The following is a 26,963-nucleotide window of genomic DNA, read 5'->3' as shown; positions in this document are numbered from 1 at the left end:
TCCCACACAATTGAATGACTTTTTTAAAGTTAATTTATTTGGCTTTTATTTGGCATAAAAAGTTCCAACACAAAAAGTCAACATAAAAAAAAGTTAGTCACAATGAAATTAAAACAGGCTAAATGTTAGCGTGTTTTCATCCGTCGGGAAGACGTGCAAACTGAAAATATTTTTCTGGGGTGTGCCGAGAGCGCAACGCCGAAAGTGAAAAGTGTGACTTGAAGGGTCGCCGACTGTGGCCGCCACGCGCTCACGCGTCCAAGATGGCCGTCCCGCGTGCACCCCCGAGCGGCGGGTTAAAAGAAGCGTCGGTTACTGAACTAGAAGGCGGGAGGAGGCGGCGTTAAACAAAGTCTCTGGATCTCTTGATGGCGCAGCACAGCATCATGCTGAAGATCATGCCGAAGATCTGAAAACAAACAAGTCCCAAGTAAGCGAGCGCGGACGAATGGGACACACGTGCGCCTCGAGCTCTGCGTAGAACCTCATCGGGGTGTGTGAGCAACTTGAGGTTTGCGCAAGACTAAGTGCAGTTACGAATAAGTGTACAAGCGCGCATCCATTCGGTCTCTGCACGACGCCGGCCGCGGTCCTCCCACTCACCATGATGATGCCGATGCCGATGCCCACGCCTCCGATGATGTGCAGCTTGTTGTTGAACACCTCGTCGATGGCGGCCGGGCAGCTCTGACGCCGGCGAAACAAAAGGTCAGTCGGCGCGTGGAGCGCAGGCGCCGCCGCCGGCCGGCGGCTTGCGCCTGCGCTTACCGTGGTAATGAGCGCCTCCAGTCCCTCCTTCTTGGGGCAGATGTCCTTGGCGGCGTCGATCACCGTGCCCGTGGGCCCGCAGCAGTTGAGCTGCGGACGGGAAACGAAAAGGGGAGTCACGAGGCCAACGGTGGGCAGACCGAAGGCTTTGCGCTTCTTACGCCAAAGTGGATGAGGCGCAGGGTCTCCTTGAGCGCCTCCTGCCGGGTGTCCTTGTAGTTGGTGTAGGTCTGCTTGTAGAACTCGGTCACCTCCGTCACCACAACTTCCTTGTTGGACAGTCCCCAGATGCCCGCCGCCACCTCCACCGCGAAGATCAGCAGCAGGAACAGGAAGAACTGCGCGCCCCCCAAAACAAAACAAAAAGGAAGCTCCGTACATGAGCGCCGGCAAAGCTGGGTGCCTTCCCCCTTCTGAACGGACAGATGGGCCGTCGTTCGGAGAATTGATGATCTATTTTCAACCGATTCTTTCATCAAATGAGAGATTTAATCAATCAGTGAAGCTAAGTGAATGCATGAACACAAAAGCATCAATAGGATCATATCAACTCATTTGTTTTTTATGACGCTATTCAAATTTAAGCGTATTAGCCAGCATTTGATCAACGAGTGGACTTGTTTGTCGCCGAGGACCTCAACTAACATACACAATTGATCATTTATGAAATATTTTCAAAAATGCAATCAGCCAGTTTTAAGGGAGTGGGGAGAAGAAAAAAAAACAAGTCCAAACTGACCAATCCCAGCATGCACGGCGACTCCTTGATGGCGCCGCAGCATCCCAGGAAGCCGACCACCATCATCAGGGCTCCAGCCGCGATCAGGATGTACACGCCTAACAGCAAAAGCAGCCTTCATTCATCCAACTCGATTTGTCGCAATTGCTTGGGGGCCCCGTCGGGGTCGTGAGCCGCGTTGACGCGAGCGGAGCGGCTTCATGCGGAGCCGCGGATAAAACGGCAATAAAAAGGTCAAGGCCGGGCGAAATTGGTGCGACGCGTTGATGAGCGCCGACGGGCCACGGCGACCTCGACGGGGAGGTCGCCGGCCTCCACAAAAGACGCATTCCCGGAGAGGAACAAAGAGCCCCGCTGTTCGGCCGCCAGCGGACGGGCGGAGCGAGCGCGTCGCCTCACGGGGACACAACTCCTCGCTTGTCAGCGCCAGCCGCCTCATCTCGTCCTCGCGTGCCCGCGCACACCTCACACCACAACTCCGCCCATTTTTTGTTGTGCGGCAGCATCAAGTAAGCAACAATGCATGAATGCTGAACATCATTTGGCAGGTTATTCCACAACGAAAAATAATTAGCGCGCACAGCTGACATTTTGTCTTACCGGTGAAGAAGACGTAGGGCGAATCCTCGCCCTCAAACAGTCCTGCCGTCCTGGTGTCAAAGCGCAGCCAGAGTCCCACCGCCAACACGCCCGTGCCGGCCAACTAGGGAACCAGAAGGAAATTCAGTGACTGAGGAAAGAAGGCAAATGTGCTTTTCCTGCACCACCTTGCAGACGTACCGAATCACATCACACGTAAAAATGAACTCAACTCAGCTTTATTTATAGAGCACTAAAAAAAAAAAAAAAAAAAGCCGCCAAGACGAAAACAATACTGAGTTGAAAGCTCAAACGTCCATCTGGCACTTCCAGATGGAAGTTTGTGCTTCAAGCTCGCGTTTGTTGCTTTCCACAAAAGACATTAGCGTTCTTCTCCAAATTTGGGTCTTTTTGCTGAAACCAGCCCATCTTCGTGTGTTGCACAGAAAAGAGCGAGCAACAAACTTTTGGCTGAGAGAAGAACATCGACTGTTCATTTTGTAGGACCAATGCTTATGTTGTCACAGACGACAATCTTGGAAGCAACACGCAACAATCGAGAACTCCAAACCGATAAGGTGACAAGAAATGAGTCACGTTGGCGACATAGCAGCTGTGGCGAACGTCTGCTTGTTTACAGACAGCCCTCGGGCTAGCTTGGTATTCTTTTCTCGAATGTTGTCGTGGGAGGATTCTTCTGCAGTTTCTCACCACAATGAGTCAACGTCCCCTCGGAAACCAGCAAACATTGTTGACGTCTCCTCAACAACTCCCACGACGACGATGATGATGGCGAGCCTCGTGGGATATGACGAGACATGAGGCCGACACCCTCCTGGCCACTAATTGCTACTCGGATCCTCCCTTCCCGTTACTCGACACCATTTTCTTGCACTTGACGCACGTCAAAATGTCGAACGGAAGAATTGCGCAACCTTTCAGACGAGGGACGCATCTTCGATGAGAGACAAACGGAAACATTCGTTGACACAATGCTGGCTTTTTTGGGGGGGGGTTGCTGGCACTGACGATTGGCCTATCTACTCAGTTCAATGGTCAAGGTGTACCGTGTCCTGATATTACGTCTTATTTTACTACAAATTGAAGTTAGTTAGCTACCTTCTGCCATCTAGTGGAAAACCACGTAACTACGTCACCTGCCACCATACGTCATTAGCCTAGCTCGATGAACTAAAGGAGACGTTATTCTAAGGGAGGACGGGTCCTACGAAGTAGCCAGGGCATCCAGGATATCATGTTGAGGAAGTTTGGATACTTTTTTCATAACAAAAACAATAACGAGAGTGCGGCAAACAAATACAAGAAAACAGCAGCTTCATTTGTCTGAGGGGCATTTGCCAGTGCCTCGTGGACACGACATGGACACACTACCAACAAAAAGCACATAACACACACCCAGACCGATCCCGCTCACACACCAAAACTTCGAGCTATCACTTGCGAAGCGCTTTTCTACCTCGGGTACTCAAAGCAAAGCGCTTTACGTCATTTAGCCCGTGAGCCCTTCTGATGAGGGTTCAAATCTTGCACAAGGACACGTCGACGAACACAACTCCACGAGTTGGCTTCAAAGGCCACAAGACAAAAATCACTGCCGTTTTTTTGTGGACTTGTAAAAGTGACGTACCCAAAAGAGGAAGTTGAAGAAAAACAGCAAGTACTTGACGCACTGCAGGGCCCCCATGATGACGTAAAAGTGGCGCTCGTGGCGGCAAAAAAGAAGTTTTTTTAAAAAAAACAATTTGACAAACAATCCAAAAAGGTGGAAACACCTGAACACGCACGCGGCTTCCGACTGAACGAGAGCAAGTCAAGAAGCAGAAATTGGGGCCACACCCTGCACTCACTCACCTGCAAAGGCAGAGGGCGGGCTTTTCTGTGGGGGATGGGGGGCCAAATGTCACCAATCAGCTCAAGCCTTCGCTTCCGCAAACCCAGATCACAAAAACCGACACGAAACTATCACGCTTTCTTGAAATTCAATTGCAAAACATGTGAGAACTATCCAAATGGCGCGCGCCGATAAAAAGGTTTCAAATGTGCATTGGCCATTGTTGAGTTTCCATTCAAAGCATGCTTGTTAAAGTTGAACAAAACGTCGCCCGAAAATGTGAACATAATACATCGGATCGTTTTCTAGTTAATTTAATTGAAGACAAATATACGGAAGGCCATTTCCAATTGCAATAACAACACGGCAACGCCCACTTAATAAATACTGTACAACTGGATGACATTAAGAGAATTGGCACCGTCTAGTGGACATCTGCAGCAATTACACCCTCCAAGTCGCGTCTCGACTTTTTGCATGGACGTCGTTATGTTGGAACTAGACTCTTTTCCGAATGACTCCTAAGTGCTGAAAAACGCGCACTGACACCACGAGTCATGTACAAAATCATACTAGCATTTCAATTTCAAGTGTTTTTTAAAGAAAAAAAGTATGAATCATGGAATTGCCGGAACAGCGCAAACTTCCCATCAGGTTACGCATACAAATCACATCAACGGCGAGTAAAGGAGTATTGGATGCAAACATATCTGCGTCATCCGAGTGTGAATGACAATTGCCAAGAGTGCTTTTTGCCCTGAATGATGAGAAGCCAGCCCAATTGAATATTTTCACTCACCCAGAAGATAAAGTTGAAGACGAAGAGGGCGTACTTGACGCAAAGCTCCCAGCTGCTCAAAGCCGTCATCTCGTTGTTGTTGTTCTTCTTCTTCCTCAGCTGACAAACTGACCAAGTGACAAAGTGACGAGCGGGCGGACGGGCGCGGAGAGCATCTTGCCGTTTGAGGGCGTGCCGCGGGCTCGGAGACGCTCGGCTTTCTTCGACTCTCTTCGGAAGCGCTCAACCGCAGCTGGTTTGCTGCAGCTTGTAAAACACACGCACACACACACACACACACACGCGCGGGTATGCTTGTCTCACCTCAGGGGCTCTCTCCACTGGCCATTCAAGGACAGCTCGCTTTTTTTGGAACCTCGCAAATGCAAATGTACCGAGACCCTTCGAAATAATATTTTGGTGACATCACTTTTGACCAACTGAAACCCCGAGGGGTGTCAGCGTATTTTGAAACGTCTTGGTTTCATTCTAAAGTGACACTTGAACAGCTGTTGTTGTTTAGGTTTTTTACCAAATGACGTTCTTTAGTCATTTTGGACAAGGAAGCAATTTCATGTGCAAGTCACATTTAAAATCAGAGGCAATGTACCAATGTTATCGTAAAAAAAAAAAAAAAAAAACATTACACAGTAAGAGGTTACAAAAGAGCCCCTCTGCCCTAGATCTGGAGTCATTGCGGCTCAGCAGAGGATTTCTTGTCACACCTGAAACATTTGGTGGGAGTGTGTGTGTGTGTGGTTGCACAAAAGAGCCAAGTGTCCCCTTTGACAAACAACCTTCATGCTGCGCGCGCGCGTTTCCTTTTTCCCCCCACTGCCCAGAACAAGTCAGCTTTTATGGCCTCACAAAGCTCCCCTTCACGGTTCCTCTCAGTCTCCGCGTGCGCGCGGGCGAGGGCGGTCGGACGACAGGACATTTTTTGCATGCTGCCGCGTTGAAGATGTGCAACCGCAACACAGCAATGTTCCCGTGGTGTTGCTCCACTGACGCATTCCAACTGGAAAGTCAAGCACCAACGGGACTTTAATGCTCGAGCTAATGGCGTCATGTCTCCCTCTGGCGGCGACTTATCGAACCGCATCCATTGCCATCAACGCTTCACGCATTTCTTTCATCGCGCAACGCTCACCTGTACTCTTCACGAACGAGCGCATTTGTCGTTCTACGTGCCGCATTTTGTCGGCACGTAGAACCTATTTCATGGCCAGCAAACAATTCTTCATAAGCTCCACTCTCGCTCTGTCATGCACTCAAAAAAAAAAAAAAAAAAAGTGAACTGGAAGTTGTTTTATTTTTGCGACAGTGAATTCTGACCACAACACCGCGAAATCTCTTTGGTGTACATTCTCAGTGTTTGAATGACAGCATCTTAAAAACTTCTTGTCAAGGCGCAAACTCCATTGAGGACTCAAGACTTAAGTGTTCACGTGATCAAGTATCAAAATAGTGTACCGGTACTTCAAATATAATCAATCAAATGCATTATCGGGAGCAATGACGTCCAGTGACACCACAAATGTGCGGCATTCACGAAGACATTTATTTTTTGGGGAAACTTACCAAACCTTTTGTTTTGGCAAGGTTCCCAAAAAATAAAAAATTAATCATACAAAAATATTTTTCCATGGTCTCAAGAAGCGAGCCTCAATCGAGAACGATGTTGGCTGCAATGTCATTGTCAAGTGTGCGGCGAAATTAGCACATGGCGCTAATGCTGCGTTCAGGTGTACCTCGTCGGGGCAGGGGGGGTGTTCAAGCACAACAAGGGCGTGTCCGTGCGAGAGAGGAAACGGCGCCACCCGGGACTTCACATCCTGGCTCTTGGAAGGTGCGGCGGGTAGAGATGCTGGCGCAGAAAGGCCAACATCTTCTTCCACGAGTCCTCCTGGGCGTCCGAGTGGCATTTGGGCTGACCTCCCCACAGCATGGTGACTGGGCACACACCACAAAGGTTGCTCTCAAAGCGTGCCCCCCCCCCCCCACCCCCACCTTGTGCGCCGTGAAGCAACGAAGACATGAAATCACCTCATGTCAGGTAGCACTTTTAGCTCTGGAAAACTTCCCGCTGGATTTGACTCGGAAGCACGAGGCGTTCGCACTTTCCAAGCATTTATTTCAAGACAATTGTTTTTTTTTTTTCGATTTTCATTTTGGAAGTACAATTCGGTTGTCGTGCACCTTGAAGTTGCAATGAATCTTTGACCTGCCTCCCATGACCACGTCATTGTATTGAAGAGGAATTTCAAATGTCATGTTTCCATGTCGCAGTCTACTCTTGAGGCATAAACGCCCCCGTCTCGTCTGGCCGACGGGGGGCTGGCCCTACCCACCTTTGGCCTTCTTGTAGTCCCACATGAAGTTGGTGGCTCGGAAGTGAGGCGAATACGGCGGCTCGATCAGGTGTCCCGCGTCGGGATACTCCAGGCGGGTCAGCAGGTTCTCCTTGCCCACCGAACGCATCATCCGCTCCATCTGTCCAACAGCGAGTCACAACAGCGAGTGACGCCGCCCGCCGTCGACATGAGCGACGGGCTCGCGACGGTTGGCGCGGAAACGGGGGCCCATTTGTTTTCCCCTCGAATTGGTGAAACGTACTGTACAGTACTTATTCAATATTCGCGTCGGATTTGATGGGATTCCATTAACAATTGATTCACTGTAAACGGCCAAATTAAAAAAAAGTCTAACCAACCTTTCAACCACAATTCATCAGCACGAATAAAAACGAAAACCACGCGCACTGCACGTGTGCACTCACATCCTCGGCATACTGCGCAGTCGGATGATTCTGGTCGTCCTGGCCAATGACCAACAAGAGAGGACAGTTTATTCTCCTCACCTGGTAAGCACAACAACGCCACAAAAAAAAAAAAAGGGAGTTCACGGCGCGGCTCGTTGCGACCCGACGACTTTGGACAAGCGGCGAGTGAACGTTCCGTTCCGTCTCCGACGCAAACTTACGTCCGTTTTTCCGGACAGGTCGCTGGAGATGGGCAGGCTGATGTCTCGCCAGATCACATTCTGCTCCTCGTCCACGTGCACCTTGCGACCGCTCCTGTTGCCGTGGCAAAAAAAAAAAAAAAAAAGAGGAGATGGGTAAAAACGGTTGATCAATTTAAGTCGATAAACCTCAAAATATTGGCTATGAAAAAAAAGCAAGAATGTGTTCATTTCATCGTATTTTGATATGAAATTTGTACTGGCCCAGTCAGTTAACTTCAGGTGGCCCGACACCGTCACGTCGGGCCACCGGGCCGCTGTTAACGTCGGACCTTGATGGGCGTAAGTGGAAAATGCGTGCGAAGCAGACAACCTACTCCAACATCGGCTGCTGGATATTCCACAGGGGTTGGTTGCGTCGGTAAAGATGGCTGCCGCTGATGCAAATGCAACAGGCAGGCTGAGAAGGAAAGAGAAAAAAAAAGGTCAAAATAAGAATCGTCATCCATTTTCTTTGTCCTCATTTGAGTTGTGAGCAAGCTGAAGATGATCCCGGCTGACTTTGGGCAAGACTATTGGCCAGCCAATCGCGGTCCTCCGAGAGACAAATGACGCAAGAAAATGGTTGACAGATGAAAAAGTACAAGTTGGCACTGGGCGACGCGTATGCTTACCTTGACAACGGTGCTCTCGGCCGCCATGTGGATGGCCACGATGCCGCCCAAGGAAAGGCCAAAAATTCCCACCTTGTCGGCAACAACGGCGGGATGCCGTTTGATCAGCTCAAAGGCCGCCTGACAGGAAAAATCAATCCAAAGTCACATACTGAGCATCTTTCTGACATGGATTCTTACATTGATGCGTTTAAAAATAAGACATGCACATGTGGCCAAAGGCATTTTTTCAGCCATACATTTTCCTTTTGTTGTTCTGCAGAAAATGTGAGGCGCGTGATTTGAATGATTTGGACGACGTGGTGTGCGTGCGTGCGTGCGTGGGTGCATGCGCTCGCCTCAAAGTACTTGAGCTCCAGATCGGAGCTCGCCAGCTCGCCGGGTGCAAAATACTCGAGCGCCAAGGAAACGTAACCGTGCGACGCCAGCAAGGCCGAGCGGTACTCCAGCAGGCCCCCGCCGCCCCCCCACATGTCCAGCAGCCCCGGGAAGGGTCCCGGACCTGAAGTCGGCACAACGCTTGACTTCCCGTTACCCGTCGACGGTGACGCGCTCATGTCTCATTTGTGTCGCCGTCTCTCGATTTGAAAGGGTCCTGACCTGACGGGATGAAGAGGGTCCCTCGAACGCCTCGGTCCTTGAGCTCCAGCCTGCGGACCCCCGGGGCCATGTACCACCTCTCGGTCAGCTCCTCGGCCAGAGGGCGTCGGCTGCTGAAGTCGTGGCCGACGTGGCCGCCGTACACGGAGATGGTGAAGAGCATGGGGGTGCACACGTTACGCTTCCGCAGCCTGCCAGCAAGTGAGGAAAACGTTGCAATGTCCTTGGGGGCCAAGGGGCGACGTTGTGTGTACCTGAGACCCGTGCGGCTCCCAGGTACGGGCCGCATGCTCCACAGCAAACCCATCGTTTCTTTTCCACGGTAAGTTCCTCCTACGCTCACATCGTCTGCAACTGGAAGAAACAAAAACGACGACGGCAGCTCATGTTTTGATCGCGGTGTTGCCAGTGGGGACGTTTGCATTCTCGGGACGTTTTAGTTACCGGACACGGCTCCTGCGGCATCGCTGATGTAGTGCCCGTACGCCTCCCAGTAATCCTTGTCCTCCGAGTGATGCAGACAGCGCAGGGTCACCGGAGCTCCGGGAGGCAGATTGTCCACCCGCACCCTGATGGCCTCGTCCATCAGGGCTCGCGTGGGCGCAACAGAAAGAATGGGTGGCGGGGTGGCCTGGGACATGAAGGACGACGGTCTGCAGGGGAGAAGTATTCATTACTTTTCAGGATGACGATAAAGGAATAAATACAGTGAAGAGACAGAGGGGAGGGGGGACTAAACCTAAATACATGATTTTTTTTCTGCATACCTTTCCAAACCCGGAAATGTATTAAATCAAATGTTATATAGAGTTCCATACTTTGCAAGGAACCCTGAAAAAGATGATGAAATAATCCCTACGTGCATCGTGGTGTTGCTGCAACAACGTTTCGGCAGATTGGAGATACTTAACAGTGTCAAATTACATGTTGATAAATACAGAAAAAAAATCGGTGTCTTCGGTGTTACTATCGCGTGCAGATGCGAGCGTCGGTTTTTTTGGTCTTCGCGGACGGGGTGAAAGTACGAGGAAAAACCTGCTTTCCTTACCACTCCTAAAAAAAACACAGCAGCGTAAAATAAACACACATCTGGCTGGAATCGTCACACACATCAATCATCATCCTCTCCACACGAACAATACACTGAAATGATTCTCAAACTCACCTTTTCCTCTCACTACTGGACGTAAAAGTCGCGTACAGTTTACGCGGTCAGTCTAAAACATCGGTCCGGCTACCGTGGTGAAAATCGGTCGCTTAAAATACTTCATCTCGCTGCAGTTTCAAAGAAACAACCATTTCTGAACATTGAGCGAACAAGTTGTCACGCGAGGTCATCAAAACGAGACGCACGTGTGCCGCATATTGATTACGTCACGAGGTCACGCCGAGTTTAATGACCTCACGTGAACAGCGTTCTTCACGGCGCGTGCGTCCGAAAGTTAAGAAGACCGGAACTTGAAGAACAACAAAATCAGCTCCCCATGCTCTTCAGGACAAAGTAGACAAAAAAAGACGTCAACACACATGCACCAAAAGTATTTTAGGGAGGCAAAGAGCAATATAAAGCGTCCGTTTGTCTACATACAGCCTTCAATCATACCGATCTGTCATTTGTTGTTCATAATCACAGAAAAAATACGGAGAGGAGTGCATCTTAAATCATTTTTTTTGTTACAGAACGCACTCAAAATCAAATCAAAAGTTCACTGTAACCTGCGAGTGGCACTTGGCATGACCCGGGGGCGGTTTGCACAAGTTACAAGACATCTCGAGGAAGGAAAATACATCGAATTTCTTGGTTGAAAAACGGCTAAAGGACTGAAAATCAAGTATAAGCTAAAGTAATAATGAAAACGTTGGACGGTTGATGCGATTGAAATGACAGATGATTTCAAGCTTCTCGAGTAAATACGACACTTACGGATGAATGCGACGTAATGTAACAAGTGACCATCTGCGTGATTGCTCTCAATCAACGGTTAAGCCTCCCCGGAACAGGTTCTTTAAAAAGCAAAAGAGAAGACGAAACGGTCAAAACCAGATCCGATTCGTCGCACTTTCACGGGAAATTGTGGTTGGCGTGCACGCCTACTTTGCTGCCCTTTGGAGCTCTGAGGCTCCTTCGGGTCTTTCGCCACGCTTGCCTTCACGTTTTGCACGCATTATGCTGAGCCCGATCGTTCCGAGACGACAGGTCAAAGTTCAATCCTGAGGGCAGAAAGACAACAAAGGTGCCAGAAAATTGGCGACACTGCAGGGCGTGTTGCTCAAACGAAAGAAAATACGCTTCTTCTCTTGATTTATTATGATAATTTTTTTATTTTTCATGCGCACGGCTTGTTCCTTCTGCAAGTGTGCTGCTGACGTGTCATCAAGAGTACACTCAAGTGAGTCGGAACGACCGAGGGAATCATTGACCTTCTCGGAAAGAAAAGTCAAAATCAGTGACCGTGTAAAAGTAAAACATGTCTTATGTTCTAGTCTAGTGGCATACATTTGCAAGAAAAAGTCCGAGGTTGCCGCGTTTTGATTGGACACAAGATGGAAACATTGTAGAGTGAAATGTGTTTATTCAAGTGTGCTCCAGTTCACCTGTATTGAACTTGGAACCAGAGTCAGTCTCGCAAACCATTCGACTACCAATGACTCAAAGCATCAGTTTGCCATTTATATTGGAACATTTGATGTCACAGAGGCCTCAAAGTCCCGATGCAGTACTACAATTTGTCCGCACGAGGGCCCCGTCGCACCGCTAAATGGCTGTTCGACTTGAACGTCTGCTCGTGGGTGAAAAAGGGTCGCGGTCGGCCTTTGTTGCGGTGTGCCGCTTGAGTGAAACTTTTTCGTAGTGACATCTGTTTTTATCTATTCCGTTTTTTCTTTCAATGTAACCAACTGGATCCGTATCTATGTTGTCCATCAAGCGGCAGCCCCGTCCCATTACTGTTCCACTCTGTCGCTGGCATCCCAGGAAGCCTGTGGAGATATGGAGGGCGGCTCCTGCCGTCCTTCTGATAAGCTGCTAATCGCATTCAGCACATTAATGAGGGCAGGACCGGACCGGACCGCACCGCGCGGGTCTCCGTCTCAGGCTTTGAACCCGCACCGGTCCAGCGAGCAGGGACGGCTCCAGGTTTTTATCTCTCCCGGGGGCTAAAAGAGGACTTGACTGATACATAGGGGTGCTGAGAAAATAACTTGTAGATTGTAGACTATCAAATAAAATACTGGTGAATCGTACCCTTGCACATCCTCTGTGTTGTTTCCATCATTGATACGTTTATTTGCCGAATCGCAAATTCAAAGTGAGTTGGGTGTAACTGGCATGGCCGCCCGGCCTGTGGCCAAAGCAGGCTCGTGAATTATTGAGCAAGTCATCGGACGGCGCATGCGCTGGTCGGCGGATGAAATTTCATGTCGCGCCAAATATTGTCGCTCCACAGAAAGCTGGAGAGGACGTGATTAGATCTGGCTCGGTCCATTAGGCGACATCCTAGCTGGACTTGGACTTTGGCTGCCATCGATCTGCAGTGCGACGTTTTACTTGGCGGCAGGTGGCGCTGCGCAGGCGTCCGGTAATGCTGCGTGTCGGAACCTTTTTGACCTGCAAGCAAAGGAAAATGGCCTTCCGGTCTTGGCATGCTTGTGCATTTCCGCTCGTTTTCAAGGGCGAACGTGACCTCGGTGGTTGCTTGAAAACGGGCTCAGGGAACAAATTCAAATCGCAAGCTGCCCGAGGTTCCGATGGACTCGTTAGCAGTCCGGCAGGAAGGCAACGATCCGCTCCGCTGCCATGGACATTCACGCACGCAGACCCTCACCAAGTGGTGATGTCTCACTCGAGGCCACAATCAGAAAACGGTATCAGTGTTGGAGCGACAGTGTTTGTGTGTGTGTACGTGTGTTTTCCATTTTCGTGGTGCATGTGGTCAATTTTGTGAATTTTGAAAAAAGCCAATTAACAAAACGGAGGCGCTGTTTTGTCATGGCCGCCATTATGGTTCTTTCTTTGCGTCAACATGACCAAGTCGCTAAACTCCAGCTGCGGCGTTTCATTGTGGATGTCTCCGTGTTGTCACGGTAACATACGTCCACTGATAGCGGCAGGAAGAAAATGGCCGCCACCTTCCTCTCCCGTTTCCTATCAACAGCATCACTCTTCTTCCCCCACCCTCGCTGAGCCCCCCCCCCCCCCCCCCCCCCCCCGTCCGCAATCCATCCACTTCCCCATTTTTCCTCCTGGCTTATCTTTCCATTTGATCTCGTCCACTCTCCGGCCTCCTCTTCGCCTGTCGCTCATCGCATGGCCAGCCGGGCGCCTCCGCCGCAGAGGGAGCCCTTGGAGCGATGGTGGGGAGGGGTCACCTATGCCACACACATGAGGATGACATTTAACAATTGCGGCTGTAATTTCAGGTCATCTTTGTGCAGTGCGAGTCCATAATACAAACATTCACAAATAATGCTAGCGATGACATCACCAAGAGACACCAAAAAGGTCTGAAATGTTGGACATGGCTACTTCACAAATGACATTCTGTTTTGTGTGTGTGTGTGTAGGTGAGAGAAAGTGAGTCTGTTGTGTGCACCGTGATGTGAGTGTCCCAAACAAAAACATGACATGATCACTCTTACCATTAGCATAGCGCTGTTCTTTGCGTCTGCTAGCATCAGGAAGACGTAAGTCATGGGTCGCACTTACATCAGCGCTAGCGATGCCGGGTCGCAGCCAACTCCGGCTAATGGCGACGCTGATGATGACGGACGCGGTTGCCGCACTACCGCTGCTGGAAATGAGCACTCTGCCAGATAAAGGCCGCCGCTGCGGCTTATCAACGCTTCCTCTTCCTGGCCGAAGTGCGAGTTAGCTCAGAAGCTACAAAACATGAAAATGGTGTGAGCCAGCCAGGCGGATGGATTCCCAAGATTGTGTGATTGTTGTGTTGTGTGCGCGTGTGCATCTCTGCTGTGCATGTGCGTGCATTTACAAAGTAGGTTTGTGTGTGCCCGTGTGTATGGATTTGCAATAAAAATCCACGGGAAGTGCCCTGAGGGGGGAGCGCTTTTGGGGTGTCTCGGACAGATAGATGGCGGTGGTGAGCGATGGTGACAAGCGCGGACACTATCAGCCGCCGTTTGTTTGCACACCTCCCTTGGCCGCATGCAAGGAGCCGTCTGAGGCGACCGCCCGCGCGAGGGCCGCGGCCGCCACTCCATCTCATCGGCCGACACGGCAACAGATGCTGCGGCCTGATAAGCGCCGCTGCGTCTACCGGGCCAACGGCAAGCGTTAATGCGGCACAAAAGTGGCTTGCACGCACACAAACAGCACCAAATCTAATACTTGAGCATTAGGATGGGAGTGTGTGTGTGTGTGTGTGTGTGGGGGGGGGGGCTGTGTCCATGTTCATCCACGGTCTATGAGTGAATTTGGGATGAGTGTCGTGTGTGTGTGTGCTTGAAAGGAAGTGGAAAGGGGGGGCAGGGGGGGGGGGCTGGTATCTCCATCATCGTCATCTTCATCATGGCCTGCCTTAAGTGGAATAACGTGCACCTTCTGTCTAATTTGGACATTATTCAGGGCTGTCACGCCGCAATTATTTAGTGCTTATCTCTGGCGCGCACAAGATGGTGCGTTTGTCACGCTGCCATGCATGTTTGCGCGAGCGCGCGCGCGCGCGCACACACACACACACACACACACACGCACACTTTTATAAATTCCATTGATGAGTGCGCGTGATAGGACCCCGCTTCGGCCCCCCCACTGCCCCCGTCCCTTCATTACAGCATTGATTACCTTGCTCGTCTTATCACACCGAGACACCGCACGCGGGCGCCGTATTGTTTGCCGTGGGCCACGGAGATTGCATGGTTTGCACGTGCACGTGCACGCGCACACGGAACACATTCACTCAGTCATTCTCACACGCACTCATTCATGTTTGACAGGCAAATGCCTTGTGTCCCCCCCCCGTCCCCCAAATGTCCAGCCAACACCTAGCACTGAGAGTTGCCCTGTTACAACTCTTTAAAATACGGCTATTTGAACACAAACGGGGGAGCAACACAGGTAATATGACAATAGACATCGGCATATATTCTTTATCCTCCATCACGACAAGTAATTTTTGGATCATGCTCTCTCACATTCGGCTCAAATGATGTCTCATCACGATGATGACATATTTTGAAATTATAATTAGGCTGCAGTCACGTTCACTCACAAAGTCACATAACATGCTTCATCACTCACGGACTCGCACACGCACACGCCGAGCCACCCGCTTCTGGGAGGGCCTCGAAGGAGTTTGCACAGCGCGATAAAACGAGGCGACGCGAGGTCGGGAAAAGGACGACTTTTGATGTCAGAAATGTTGTTTTGTCTGAGCGGAACGCGAGACGCCAGAAGATGCCCCCATCTCAACGCCGCCACGCTCAGGTGGAAGCCACGCCCAAACATGGACGTCAGCCGGGGGTCAACGCAGCGACTCGTTTGAACTCGCGGGAGGGAGACCCGCACACGGAAGTCACTTTTCCCACACCTAACACACACACACTTGGGAAAATTCTCAAGGCTAACGTTACTGACGATGCGACCATCGTTTTGTCCATCGCAAGGCTTGATGAATTCCCAAATTTGCCGATGAGACGAGACCGACGACGAGAGTTGGAAAAAGGGAGACGAAAGGGACAGGAAGAAGTGTCGGGGGCGCCCGGCGAGCGATTGATTGCACGGTGGGAGAAAAGCCCGTTTGGGAAGCGGCGCCGCGGCCGCAATCTCCCGAGTCCATTCCGTTCACCGTCGCTTCTGGAAAAGTGGGACAAATCCCGCCCCCGCGGCTGGGGAACAAGCGCGTTGCGCTGGCATCGCCGCGCCCGAGTTCGCCTTCCATTGTCCGCCTGGGAATCGTTGTGCGCTTCCCACGCCGGCCAATCAGATGAGCCGCAGGACGCCGACACCGCGGCAACTACCGGAAGAATCCCACTCGTCGCTGCGTGATGTCCACCGTGAAGACTTTCAAGCGGAGCCAGACGGCGCCCACGCTCGCTCGTCCTCGCGTTATCCTCACGCGGCAATTAGGATGGGCCCGCATGCGGAGGCCATCTTGTCATTGTTGTCGTGCCCCCGCCTCCTCCTCCACATCATCTTCAGCCTTACGCTCAAACTTCGCTCACTTTTCTTTCTCCGACACGCGTCCGCCAACGCGTAGTCCTCCTCCGTGCTCGGGATCCTCATCTTTTGAACCAACGGATATCTGAACACAAAGAGAGCAAACACACGTGACGCTCTTGGGCACCTATTCTTTATCCTCAAGAAAGAACGCCAAAGGCGACCGCGCCTTGTTGAGACGCGGCTCCACGTCCAGCGCGTGTCTGAATCCTTCGGTTTGCAGGTGGCCAAAGCGGGCGCAGCAGAAGGATGGCGCCAAAGCGTTACTTGAGACATGAGACGGGGCGCAAGCAACAGGTGAGGATACGGTGGCCCAAACTTCAGCAAATAGGAACATCTGCGGGCGGCAAATTGCGGAGGGTTAGCGGAACATCCAAACAGCAGCAGCAAATGGCGCACTCACTATTGAGGGCGTCAGCGATTCCCAACATGGCCTCCTCCTTCTTCTTCTTGACACTCGTTTCAATCGCTTTTGTTCCAAAGGTCCTCTATCTCTCTTCCACCGCGCTCAGACGCCGTCCGAGCGGCCGGTCCAAACGCGGCGTGGGACCGTGAAGCGCTCCCATAACTGGAGCGTGACCGGCGCCGTCTGAACGGACAAGATGGGACGCCGGCGGGCCCCTCGGCGGTATGGCGTCGGCCCCGCCCACGCTGCCCCCCCCCCCCCCCCCCCCCCCTCCGGCAGAACCGTTCCAGTGACACGCCCGGGATGGGATCCTGGACGCGGACCGGTTATCTGCGGGGGGCCAGGGAGCCCGGACGAGCGTGGGACGCCGAGGCCGGCGAAGATGCATTGTCTGCCCGTCTTGCCGTCTCGCTTCCCGTTAGCCAACACGGTGTCGCGTGGGCGGGCCGTCGCCGCAGGCGCCCGGCGTTTCGACGGCGGTGACAATTCGCACGTGGGCCGCACATGGCGAGGACCACTGAGGAAGCGCGAGTGCCACTTTAAATCGGATTTGGGGCAGCACCACCGAGTGGTGAGACGCAGACAGAGCAGCAGAAACGGGCCAACGCCCACAGACCGCCAACAGTTGGGTCAATGTTCAATTTCCACGACTTGGTTTGGGGTAAACGTTGCACTTCAGTCGGTTCTGGAGCTCCTTGAGTAGGTTCTGGACTTCCGTGGATCCGTTTTGACATCCATGGATGGTTTTTCCCATTTACGGGACAGTTTTTGCACTTCCGAGTGTGGGTTTTTGAACTTGCGTCAGTTGGTTTGGACTTCCACCGATTGGTTTTGGTTACTTCACCCCGGCTGAGATGTGGTGGTCTCATTATCCCCCGTTGGAAGCCCCGCCCCTCCGCCCCCCCCCCCTTCTTTGGCGCACCAAAAGCTGGCCGCCGGAGGAAGATAAGTGATTAGCATAAGAAACACTTGCTGTTGTCCCCGGGGGAGTGTCAGTCTAAGTGGGAGCGTATGTTGACATTTATAAGCATCTGTGGGTGGGGCCGGCCGGGGTGTGTGCGGGGAGAAGCAGAAGTGGGCCTGTGGGAGTGGGGGGGGGGGGGCAAAAGGAGGGTTATATTTGTCAGCTGTTTAACTTCAATTAGGGGAGAAGGCGGGCTCGGGGCGTTCTGGCCAACATTATCGATTGGCATCCGACATTACGGGCTGGCGCATGAGAAGAGAAATGCAAACAATACAACGAGAAGATAATATCATGGGAAGATATACCAAATATATTTCCAAAACATTTTCAAAATCATCAAGGCTGGAGACAGTTTACTCACAAGCTTCTCGCCGGTCCGTAAAAAACAAACACCGCCCGTTGAATCAACAAAGTAAGGAGGAGGGAAATAAAGTGAGCCGTCAATCACAGGCGGCGGCAGCTTCTTCTCGGCTCGAGGTAACACACAGGCGCTTTTCTTCCCCCCACGTATTCGTCTTCTTCATGAAGGAACAAAGGAGAGTCGAATTAGAAAAAAAATATATAGCTGGCATCAGATAAGGAGAAAGGGAAGGGGTGGGGCTGTTGCTGGGAGCATGGGGGGTGGGGGGGGGGTGATGATGTGGCGTGTATGTGCGCGTGGAGGGGGTGATGTGTGTATTCAACTCCGGGCTGACTCCTCTTATGCTAATACAGCCAATTTCCTCTTTTATTTCATTTCTGGAGCCCCAAATCTGCGATCTGCGATAAGGTTGCCGTGGCGACCGCCTGCTCCCCGGGCGGATGCGGGCAGCCGTGTGATGGAGATGTGGAAGGCGGCAAAGGCGAAGGAGGAGGAGGATGAATAATTTAAAACTCCAGCAAGCTGCACAGATAAGACACGCACACGCACGCACACGCTCGCAGTGAAACGCACACACATCCATCTTCCTCTCTGTGGTCTTGTGAGGCTTTTTCCTCCAAAGCCAGCTGACCTTCATGGTCAAGGTCGCGATGGCTAATTGAACCGGCGGTTCGAGCGTGGCTGGGATGATACGGCGCAAGCAAAACCTGAAGTGACACTTTTTCTTTTTTCCCAGCCCCAAATCCATTTGGAACTCGACTAGCGCAATGCTAATTTTGCTAACATGAAGATAAAGCAATTTACAGTCAAGTAAATTTCTGGAACTCTATTTTATTTTATTTTTTAACTCCAAATCAAACACGCCAGTAGCCTAACGGTAAACACCCCACCATCCATGCTATTTAACCCTACAGCTAATGCTAAGCTAAAAGCTAATATTTGATCAAATGAAAGACACTCCCAAAGAATCGAGTTGGATGAATTGAGGCTAAGCGTAGTCGGTCTAACTCCCAATTCTACACGCTACAGCTGATGTTGAATGCTAAAAGCTAACATGAGCATTTCCACAGGCAGGATTTGGCCAACTTGAGAGTCAGAGCACTCAGAGTCCAGTGATATGCTGAACGATTCAAAGACAAGACGAAACCTGACAGCTCGTGCAAAATGCAAAGCTACAACACGAGATTAGACGTCCATTTTTTGATACTTACGAGCGACGCTCACACGGCCGAAACATCAACGGACCAGCTTCAATGCTACAGATTATAAAGCGAATGCAAAAGGCTAACTGAAAGCTAACATTGGCATCAGCATTAAGAGACACTTCCAGAGGACGCCTGAAATACTCGGGAGTCGACTCGAAACTTGACGCAGTTTGACACGCTGCGGCTAATGTTTAGTAAAAAGCTAACGGTAGCCTCCTGGGTTGAATGAAAGCAAAGACACGCCAGAGGAGGGAATGTGCAAAATAGCTGAAACACGGAATGATGAGTGAAACGAGGAAGTTGCCTATTAAAATGAGCATTTCGGGTTCAACAAAATAAAAGGTGGAATTTTCCCACATCAAACTGTGAGAGGGTCACGCCGTCGGCGCTTCCTTGTTGCAGGTGACGATTGCGACCTGTCAGTTGCGGGGATTCACCCGCTCGCGCATTGTTGTTTGTCATCGAGTGGAAAACTATTTGAACCGTCCCGTTTGTTTTACCTCCGTCGGGGTCAAGTCCGGGTGAGGCCTCGAACCGCATTCCCCAACAAGACGCGCAGGTCGCACGCGCGCGTCACCGCAAACCGAGCGTGACGCCGCGAGACACGTACGGGCGGCCGCCGTACGAAAAGACCCACCCGCCAACGAACGCATACTTACGCAAACAAAAATTCAGCCACTTAGATCTGCTACCTGTCTCATATTCCAACGCGTTTGAGCCGCCGGGTCCGTTGGTTGCTGCTGCAGCTCCTCGCCCGGCCACGCGGTGTCACTGCAGCCCCTGAAGAGAGAGAGAGAAAGAGAAGGGGGGGGTATCTCTTGCTGCAGATAGCAGCAAGAGATAATCGCCAAATAGTGGCCTGAAGAAATAATACAACACACTGATAACACCACACTATCGCCTTTTCATCCTCACCAACACGACGAGGAGGAGGAGAAGAAGAAGAAGGAGAAGGAACATGACAAGAACAAGAAAGAAAAGCAGGAGAAGAAGAAGCGGCTGAGCCCCGACAAGATGTAGAAGGTTCTCCCGGGAACAAAACGGGCGGCGAACACGCTCGAAGGAATCGCTCCTCCAAAAAGGACGCATCGCTCCCGGCACATCAGAAGACGAGTCATCCGAAGTGCAATAGCTTGGCGTGATGTCTCTCACGCTCTCACTCGCTCTCTCGCGCTGAGGGCCCACACATTCACTCACTCAGAGGCCCCAAAGAAAAATGCGCGGCAGCACCAGCCAAAAGCAGATGATCTCTTTAATTCAATTAATGATGCCGCTCCATAAAGGAATAGCACGACTACTAATAAGAATCCTAATAATAATCATCATCATAATAAACGGAATATGTTTGTGGCCTCAATCGCGATGCCGTTCAATTACTGAGGAGAGGAAGAAAAAAAAAAGCCCCGTCTTGAATCGCGGGAGCCTCAATTAAATCTGATGTTAATTAAATCGGATCTTGTTTTGTGCGTTAATCGAGCAGCAATTTGAATTTAGTCAACATGACTTTTTATTTTCATTTGAATCTCGTCGCCGTGCACGACTTTAATTTCATGCTTGTGATGAAGCTTTCGCCTTTTATTTAGCTGACTTGCATTACTTCCTAATCTGACGCGCACCCCAAACCCCCGAAAGCTCACCGAAAGCCCCCCCCCCCTCCCCCCCTTTCTTCTGCAATCTGAGCATCAAGCGGCTGTGAAGCGGCCACTGCTGCGCACTTTTTATTTTCTTCTCATATCAGCAAGTCAGCGCTTTCAAAGGCAGATATGACACCGGCAGATTAGACTTCTCCGATTCGAAACGAGCACAAACCAAAAAGAAGAAGAGAAAAAAAAAACACAACAGAAAAATAGGAGCGCATTCCCACGCTATTAAGAATCCCTTTCTTATTAAGTTTCAATTTCACAAGATTTTCTATTGACAATACTGACAGCAGTGTTGATTTGGGGTCTTTTGATCGACTCGCATTTTTCCTGTTCAACTTTTTGAAATCACAATTTCTTGTCATTTTTTTGGACTCGCCCTCGGTAAATTCAAAGTTTTGAGGAGGTCACATTGCGACTTGTCCCCCCGTGAAATTTTCCGCGACGTTCGGTCAGCAGCTTTTGCTCGTTGGCGCTTATTTAACGATGCTAATGAAGCAATTGCTTTCAAAGGGGGCTGCTCGCCACCCGCCGGGGCGATAAAGAAAAAGAAAGCGCTTCCACAAGAAGAAGCGGAGGAGTGCGGCAGGTGGATGCAAATTATTTGTTTTGCAGTGGAGGAATTTAAATTACGGTTCAATCACATAGTCGGTAGTGGGGGGTGGGGGGGGGTTTGCGGTGGACCCCGCGATTTGGCGGCGCGGTTGATGTTTGGCTGCGTGCGGATTGAGCGCCACGGGTGCATTTCACAGCCGTGAATGAGGGCAGGCAATCTGGCTCAGCCGACTAGAACAATAATTAGAATGGAGATTAAATAAAAATAATTAGAAAAAGTTCATCTAGTTTTGATGTATTAATTATTCCGCCCCTGCTTTATTCCGACTCTAATTATCTGCTTCAGTGGAAATGCTGCCGCCACCCCCCCCCCCTCGCCGCCCTCCGCCTCCTTCTACTGCGAGTCATAAAAAATGACATTCGTGTAATTATGTCAGCAATTTGGGAAGAAGTCAGCAAAGCACGGCACATCAGTGCACTTTCAGGTAACTTCCAACTACTTGGAAGTTTGCTTTCAAGGCAGTCGTCCAAAGGGTAGAATGGAGCGACAAAGATGATTGATTGATTGATTGATTGATTGACTCGTTGCATGGCGCAACAACTTTTCACCTACAAACACATTCATGCAAAAGAAATGTATCTTTCCTCTCCCCCGACGATACCACGCTTAGGAGAAAATTGGACTATTTGGTTAAAATAAAAAATAGAAATATAGATAAATCATTTTTTTTCTTACCGGAATATTCGGACTTTTCCTTGAAAATATACAACTTTACTCTCGGAATTTTGTTTTGAGAAAATTATCCAAAAGAAAGTGTCAATAATTTAGACATTTAATCTTGTAATATTGTGACTATTAAAAAAGAATTGCCGTTCCTTTCCTACGATGACGACTTTTTTTTCTCGAAAATAAACATTTTTTTTTCCATTGTTAAATTTCAAACTTTTTGACTGAGAAAAAAACCCAATTCAGATTTTTTTAAATAAAATATTTCTTATCCCAAAATAAATAGGACTTCTTCTTGTTCAAGTGCAGATTTTTTACTTTTATTTTGGTTACCTTGCAGGATTTTCTGGGCGGGGGGGGGGGGGCGAGTCCTTGTAAAGGAGCTGATTGGACTCATCCACTTTTTTATTTTAATTTTTATTACGATTGCAACTTTTGGATTTTGTTGGCCGGCCAAATGTGGCGGCATTCGGCGTTCGGCGAGGCGCAGATTCGGAAACGAGTCGCTTGCAACCACTTCAAAGTCTGACGCTGACCTTCGAAATAAGAGAAGGCGCGAGATCATTGACGGCCTCGCTCGCCTTCTTTCTGTCGCGCGGCGGCCACGCGACGCAAAACAAAACCTGCACCCCCCCAGCCGCTTTTTTCCATTTTTGCTTTATCCACGTCTTCTTGGTCACTAGATCGTCATTTGCATATAAATGGAAATATTTATTGTAACACGTGAGGGAAGTAATGTGCTCGTTTCTCACTTTCTCTCTCACACACACACACACACACCTCAGTGTGTCGAGTGTATTTTCGGAGCGGCGCAGTTTAGGGCAGAAGAAAGAAAGCAAAACCTTCTAAGATGTTGAGCGGGCAAACGGGAAAGGCGAGAATGCGGCGCGCTTTCGAGAAAGCGGGACGGGCCGGCTAAGCCGTAATGACTCGCCCGCCTGGAAAAGTTGCAGAAAGAAACTCGCCGTCACAGATTGGGCGCGCGTCGCTTTTTCCTTTTTTGTTTCGGTGTCGTGTAAAAGTCAAAACCAAAAGGGACTCGAGATCACCGCCGCCGCTTTCGCGGCATCCCGGACGGAGGACTGCGACGCGGTCGACTTTGGAGTCAGCCGATCCTCCGCCGAGCGTCTCCGGTTGGTCCGGAATGCCGCCGCGACTCGAATCGAGAGGGAGCGGAGAACTGGCGCTCCGGCATCCCTCGGCCTTGCTTTTTACGGTTTTCGGAGCTGCGCGGTTGCTGCGCTTTCTCCCGTTTGCGTTCTTCGTGTATCGCGTTGTTTGTTTTCGCCGCACGCTTTCAAACCACCGGCGCTCGGTAGGCTGCGTCGGTGGTTTGAAAGCGCCGGAGAAATCCACTCGAGCGGAAAAGAACGGCACGTCTTGAAAAGGAACCGCGCTTGATTTTCTTTCTATTGTTTGCCAAACAATTTGATCTTTGAAGAGCTTGCGAGAGCTCCAGCCTGCCTGTTGTGCGTTGGCCTGCCCCCCCCCCTCTCCATTACTGCATTAGAGGGGTCAAAGTTTATGTAAGCAACATTGGGAATGTTCATCAACAGCCTGCAGGGAAAAAATGACGCTTATTTTCTTTTCTCTCGCTCTCTCTCGCTCTCATTTTTAAAAAAAAAATCATCCATCCACCGTGTCCACGATGTTCTTAACTTTTTTCTGACAGTGGGGGGGAGTGGCAGGGGGGGGGGGGGTCGTTGAGACTTGATGCGCAATCTTCTTCTTCTTGGTCTCGGTGACAAATCCTCCAAATTGCTCGCCAAGTGTTTTGCGGGAGCCGTAATCCCGACGTTTTAACACGGAAACTTCTGATTGGACGGAGGGGGCGGGGGGCTGCAACACGTTTCTCTTTTTTCGCTTTCTGTTGGCTCGGGTGTCCGTCACCCTGCTGCTAATCGGCACGTCGGCGTGGTTGTTGGCCGACATTTATCCAACTTGTGGACTTTGAGGCGAGTCGAGGGTGCCGCCCGTGCGTCTGCCGCCTACAAATGCCCTTCTTATTGTCATTTTTTTTTTCCGCAGTCAAAATGCAAAACCTGCAATTAGCTCCACGCTTTCCAAATAGATGAACTTTATGATGACTTGCATTCCTCTCTGTTCACTGAATTAAAAAAAAAAAAAAAAAGTATTTTACTGTGAAGTCAGCGGACCACCTCACTTCCAAATTCTTTTTCAAATGCCGACATTAAAAGCAACAACCGCAAAAAATGGAGGTCGAGCCGTAGCGTCGCGTCAACTGCTGCCGAGGAGGACGGAACGTGGCACTTTTTTGCCCGGAGTATCGGCGGCCGGTATCGTCAACCGCGCCGACTTTGGACAGCGGAGTCATATATTTCAGGCTTGATTGAAAGCGACGGGGCCGCTACTGAGCGGCTCGCTCCCACAGCCTTGTTTCCTTTGCGCGGTCAGCGAAAGCCACTTTTCTTACGGCTCAACAAGCACGCCCGCTTCGGAAGTCTCTCCGTCCGTCCGTGTGTCACTCTCACGCTGACGAGCCGCATCGTGTCCACCAAAGTCGGAATTTGGTGGCCACGGTGTTGAAGGAAGTTTAAGAGTTTTATCATATTGTAGGGGGGGGCGGGACTCTTTTGTCTATGGCGGACACGCTAACATTAAAGCCACGAGCTAGCAAAACGAGTGGAAAATGGAGCAGGCAAAACGTAGCTTCCAATGTCAATTGCGTCTTTCGCACCCCGACGCCACGCCACCCTCGCTCCGCAATCGGTCCTCTTCAAAAATATTCTCCAAAAGACGAAAAATATCGGGGATGTTTGCTTTGAGAGTAATTTCGCAGGGGTTGTGTGTATTTTGCTGTTGAGGTTAGCCCGTGAATGAAAACAATGGGCACACATGTTTTCCCAGTTAATGGACAGTGTGCACAGGCTGAGCTCGCTCTATTTGACTAACCTCGCGCTGAACCCCCCTCTGTGGTTGAAGGGGGCGGCGGGGGGGGGTCCGAAATGAATGAAGCCCCTGGCCTCCGCCGTGTTTGCCTTGGCGCGCCGCAAATCAGCTGAGCGCTGCACTAAAGCGCACCTTTTTCATGTCGCCGTGTTTGTTAGCTCGGGCGACCAATCGCAGCCGTAATTAAAGACAACATTCGCGCTCGCGCGAGCGCGCCGTTGACGTGATGTCCCGGGCCGTCGAAAAGTCCAGTCGCCGCGACATCCTGCGCGTATCCAATGCCAACGTTGGACGCGCACGTTTATTTGGGGAACGGAGGGCCGGCGGGCCCCGAAGGGCCCGACCGTCTCCAAAGAGCCGATGGGCCGAAGCGAGAAAAAGTCTCGTGTATCCGTTACTTCGGCTTTGTGGCAAGCGAAATGCGGAGCACAAAACGCTGCGCTTGCGTTACCGGCGAGAGGCTGTGGGAATGACCCCCGCCTCTCGCGGGTGCTGTCACTGTCCTGACACTCGCATAAAGTGCATCAAGTTGATGAAATTCCCCCGACCGGGGCCGAGTTCGGGCCCACTTTGTCTCCCGCGGTAAAATGGGAACACCTGTCCGCCCGAGCCGGACCTCCGGCGGGAACCGGAGGTCCGGGGGTCGGAAGGACGCCTCGTCCGGGGGACGCCTCGCCTTTTGTCCCGGGCCCTTCGGATCGCCGGTTCCGTAAGGGAATCCGCCGAGGGCGTTTGTTGACAGGCGGGCGTTAATCAAGTTGAGGGCTGAATGGCGCACCTGCGGCATTGTGGCGCCGATCCCGTCGCGACCTCCAGAAAGGCGACTCCGGTTCAAAAAAAAAAAAAAAAGCCCAAAGAAGCCGTTTGGACGACGACGGAGGCCCACGAGCAGAGCGACGGGTGAGTTGGCAACTGCGCACTTGTCACGTTGGCATTCTTTTGGGGCGCTTCTTTTTTTTTCTGTTGACTTCTTTTTGGACTGAAATAAAGAGGAAGCGACTTTGTTTGAAACAACGCTTCTTCTTTTTTGGGATTCCAGGTGCGTGCGTCTCTCGTCTTGCTTCCGCCTCGTTTTTGACTCCTTCTTTGGATCTCGACTGTTTTTCCTTTCTTTACTTGGGTTCTCGACGTGCTTTTGACCGGTTCTTGATTGTCTATTTTTCGGACCGAGTTCCTCCTGGTTCTTAACTAGTTTTTGGATTGGCTATTTATTTGTTTATTGATCTTCATGATCGGTTCTTAACTACTTCCTCGATTTGTTATCTTGCATTGTTGAGTCTTTGGGGGGGTTTTTTTTGGGCCGCAATGACTTTGGCTCGCTTCTTCGCATTGTCCGCGCGGGTCACGCCCGACGGAAAAGCCCAAACTTCCTACGGCGCTGAACAATGGCGGCCGGGAAGCGTCCGACGGGCCGTTTGGCGGCCGGTCACATGCGAGGCCAGCTGCGAAGGACATCAGCGGCGCGTTGCCGGCGTGACTGTCGCGGGCGGGCCGCCCGCTCGCTAAAGCGACGAGGCCAGCCTAATCCGCACGTCGGCGCTCGCGCTAACGAGCTAATTGCTCTCGCGCTCAAAACGGAGACGGAGGCCCTGACGCTAAGCCCCTCTGAGCCCCCCCCCCGTCGCCGCAAAGTGCTCGGGCGTCACCCTCAAAAAGGGCGACAACGGCAAAGTCATCACAACTTCTCCGCTCGGCTTCCGTTGGGATCTACTCAGCCGGCAAACGACAGAATTGCATCACCCGGCGACGTCTGCCGTCATTTCCCGAGCGCGTCTCCTCACCTGGTGGGTCGCCTCATCCAGCTGGGGCGCGCGACACCCACACCGCCGCGGGTCGGAGGTCGGAGGTGACGGGTCGTCGGGGCCGGCCGCTCGGGGCTTTCGGGGCCGAGGCGCCGTTGGTGCGTCGGCGTAACTCGAGCCGTCGGGCGGGGCAGAGGTGGCCTCCCCGAAGCGCGCCGCCCGTCTCCTTCGATACAACGTCGCGACCTAGAGAGCGAAAGAGAGCCGGAGGAACGCACGCATCAACGCACAGGAAGGAGGTCACGCACGCTCGCTAGGTCATGCT

General features: G+C 51.2%; 3 protein-coding genes across 17 annotated transcripts in view; all 3 read right to left on the bottom strand.

The window, feature by feature from the left end:
• Positions 1-15: 15 nt before the first annotated feature.
• LOC147186447 (CD9 antigen-like) lies at positions 16-4,904 on the bottom strand. Of its 2 annotated transcripts, none has more exons than XM_086102815.1 (7): positions 4,738-4,904; positions 2,108-2,210; positions 1,508-1,605; positions 930-1,106; positions 769-858; positions 604-687; positions 16-409 (listed from the first exon to the last, which is right to left on the bottom strand). In XM_086102815.1, the coding sequence occupies exons 1-7, from the start codon at positions 4,804-4,806 to the stop codon at positions 344-346; spliced, it is 687 nt and encodes a 228-aa protein (XP_085958941.1). In that variant the 5' UTR covers positions 4,807-4,904; the 3' UTR covers positions 16-343. The 2 variants fall into 2 exon arrangements, with proteins under 2 accessions (XP_085958941.1, XP_085958939.1); XM_086102813.1 differs by lacking the exon at positions 4,738-4,904 and adding an exon at positions 3,735-3,962.
• A 1,105-nt stretch (positions 4,905-6,009) lies between these two features.
• Positions 6,010-11,111, bottom strand: LOC147186446 (peroxisomal succinyl-coenzyme A thioesterase-like). 3 transcript variants are annotated; one of them, XM_086103849.1, is made up of 12 exons: positions 11,047-11,111; positions 10,876-10,955; positions 9,396-9,604; positions 9,206-9,305; positions 8,952-9,142; positions 8,690-8,853; positions 8,352-8,471; positions 8,055-8,137; positions 7,699-7,792; positions 7,496-7,576; positions 7,068-7,209; positions 6,010-6,669 (listed from the first exon to the last, which is right to left on the bottom strand). In XM_086103849.1, the coding sequence occupies exons 3-12, from the start codon at positions 9,589-9,591 to the stop codon at positions 6,545-6,547; spliced, it is 1,296 nt and encodes a 431-aa protein (XP_085959975.1). In that variant the 5' UTR covers positions 9,592-9,604; positions 10,876-10,955; positions 11,047-11,111; the 3' UTR covers positions 6,010-6,544. The 3 variants fall into 3 exon arrangements, with proteins under 3 accessions (XP_085959975.1, XP_085959974.1, XP_085959972.1); XM_086103848.1 differs by lacking the exon at positions 11,047-11,111 and having other exon boundaries at positions 10,876-11,036; XM_086103846.1 differs by lacking the exons at positions 10,876-10,955; positions 11,047-11,111 and adding an exon at positions 10,117-10,298.
• Positions 11,112-13,166: 2,055 nt separating this feature from the next.
• The window catches only part of LOC147186445 (uncharacterized), a 56,088-nt gene continuing 42,291 nt past the window's right edge, over positions 13,167-26,963 (bottom strand). For 4 of the 12 annotated variants that reach the window (XR_015099140.1, XR_015099141.1, XR_015099139.1 and 1 more), the window contains exons 6-9: positions 19,724-26,884; positions 17,860-18,016; positions 13,590-16,213; positions 13,167-13,319 (exon numbers count right to left, since the gene is read on the bottom strand). The gene's annotated coding sequence lies outside the window, so the exon portion shown is untranslated. Of the gene's footprint in view, positions 13,320-13,589; positions 16,214-16,297; positions 16,466-16,531; positions 17,615-17,859; positions 18,017-19,723; positions 26,885-26,963 lie in introns of those variants that run through there. The other 8 variants (XM_086102729.1, XM_086102723.1, XM_086102730.1 and 5 more) reach the window with 6 other exon arrangements.

Source organism: Hippocampus guttulatus, chromosome 22, assembly GCF_054856545.1.
Source record: "Hippocampus guttulatus isolate MCC_2025c chromosome 22, RoL_Hgut_1.0, whole genome shotgun sequence".
NCBI lineage: Eukaryota > Metazoa > Chordata > Actinopteri > Syngnathiformes > Syngnathidae > Hippocampus > Hippocampus guttulatus.
The sequence above is the reverse complement of the archived record's forward strand: the minus strand, read 5'-3'. Positions and strand labels throughout refer to the sequence as shown.

What these genes read in the sequence shown, in the direction of transcription:
- LOC147186447 (XM_086102815.1), bottom strand. Translation starts at nt 4,806, where the DNA reads ATGACGGCTTTGAGCAGCTGGGAGCTTTGCGTCAAGTACGCCCTCTTC. An exon ending in CGCCGTGCATGCTGGGATTG is followed by an intron (nt 1,107 to 1,507) that starts GTCAGTTTGGAC and finishes GGGGGCGCGCAG; the next exon opens with TTCTTCCTGTTCCTGCTGCT. An exon ending in TGCGCCTCATCCACTTTGGC is followed by an intron (nt 859 to 929) that starts GTAAGAAGCGCA and finishes TCCCGTCCGCAG; the next exon opens with CTCAACTGCTGCGGGCCCAC.
- LOC147186446 (XM_086103849.1), bottom strand. Translation starts at nt 9,591, where the DNA reads ATGTCCCAGGCCACCCCGCCACCCATTCTTTCTGTTGCGCCCACGCGA. An exon ending in GACCCTCTTCATCCCGTCAG is followed by an intron (nt 8,854 to 8,951) that starts GTCAGGACCCTT and finishes TGCCGACTTCAG; the next exon opens with GTCCGGGACCCTTCCCGGGG. An exon ending in ATCCAGCAGCCGATGTTGGA is followed by an intron (nt 7,793 to 8,054) that starts GTAGGTTGTCTG and finishes CCACGGCAACAG; the next exon opens with GAGCGGTCGCAAGGTGCACG.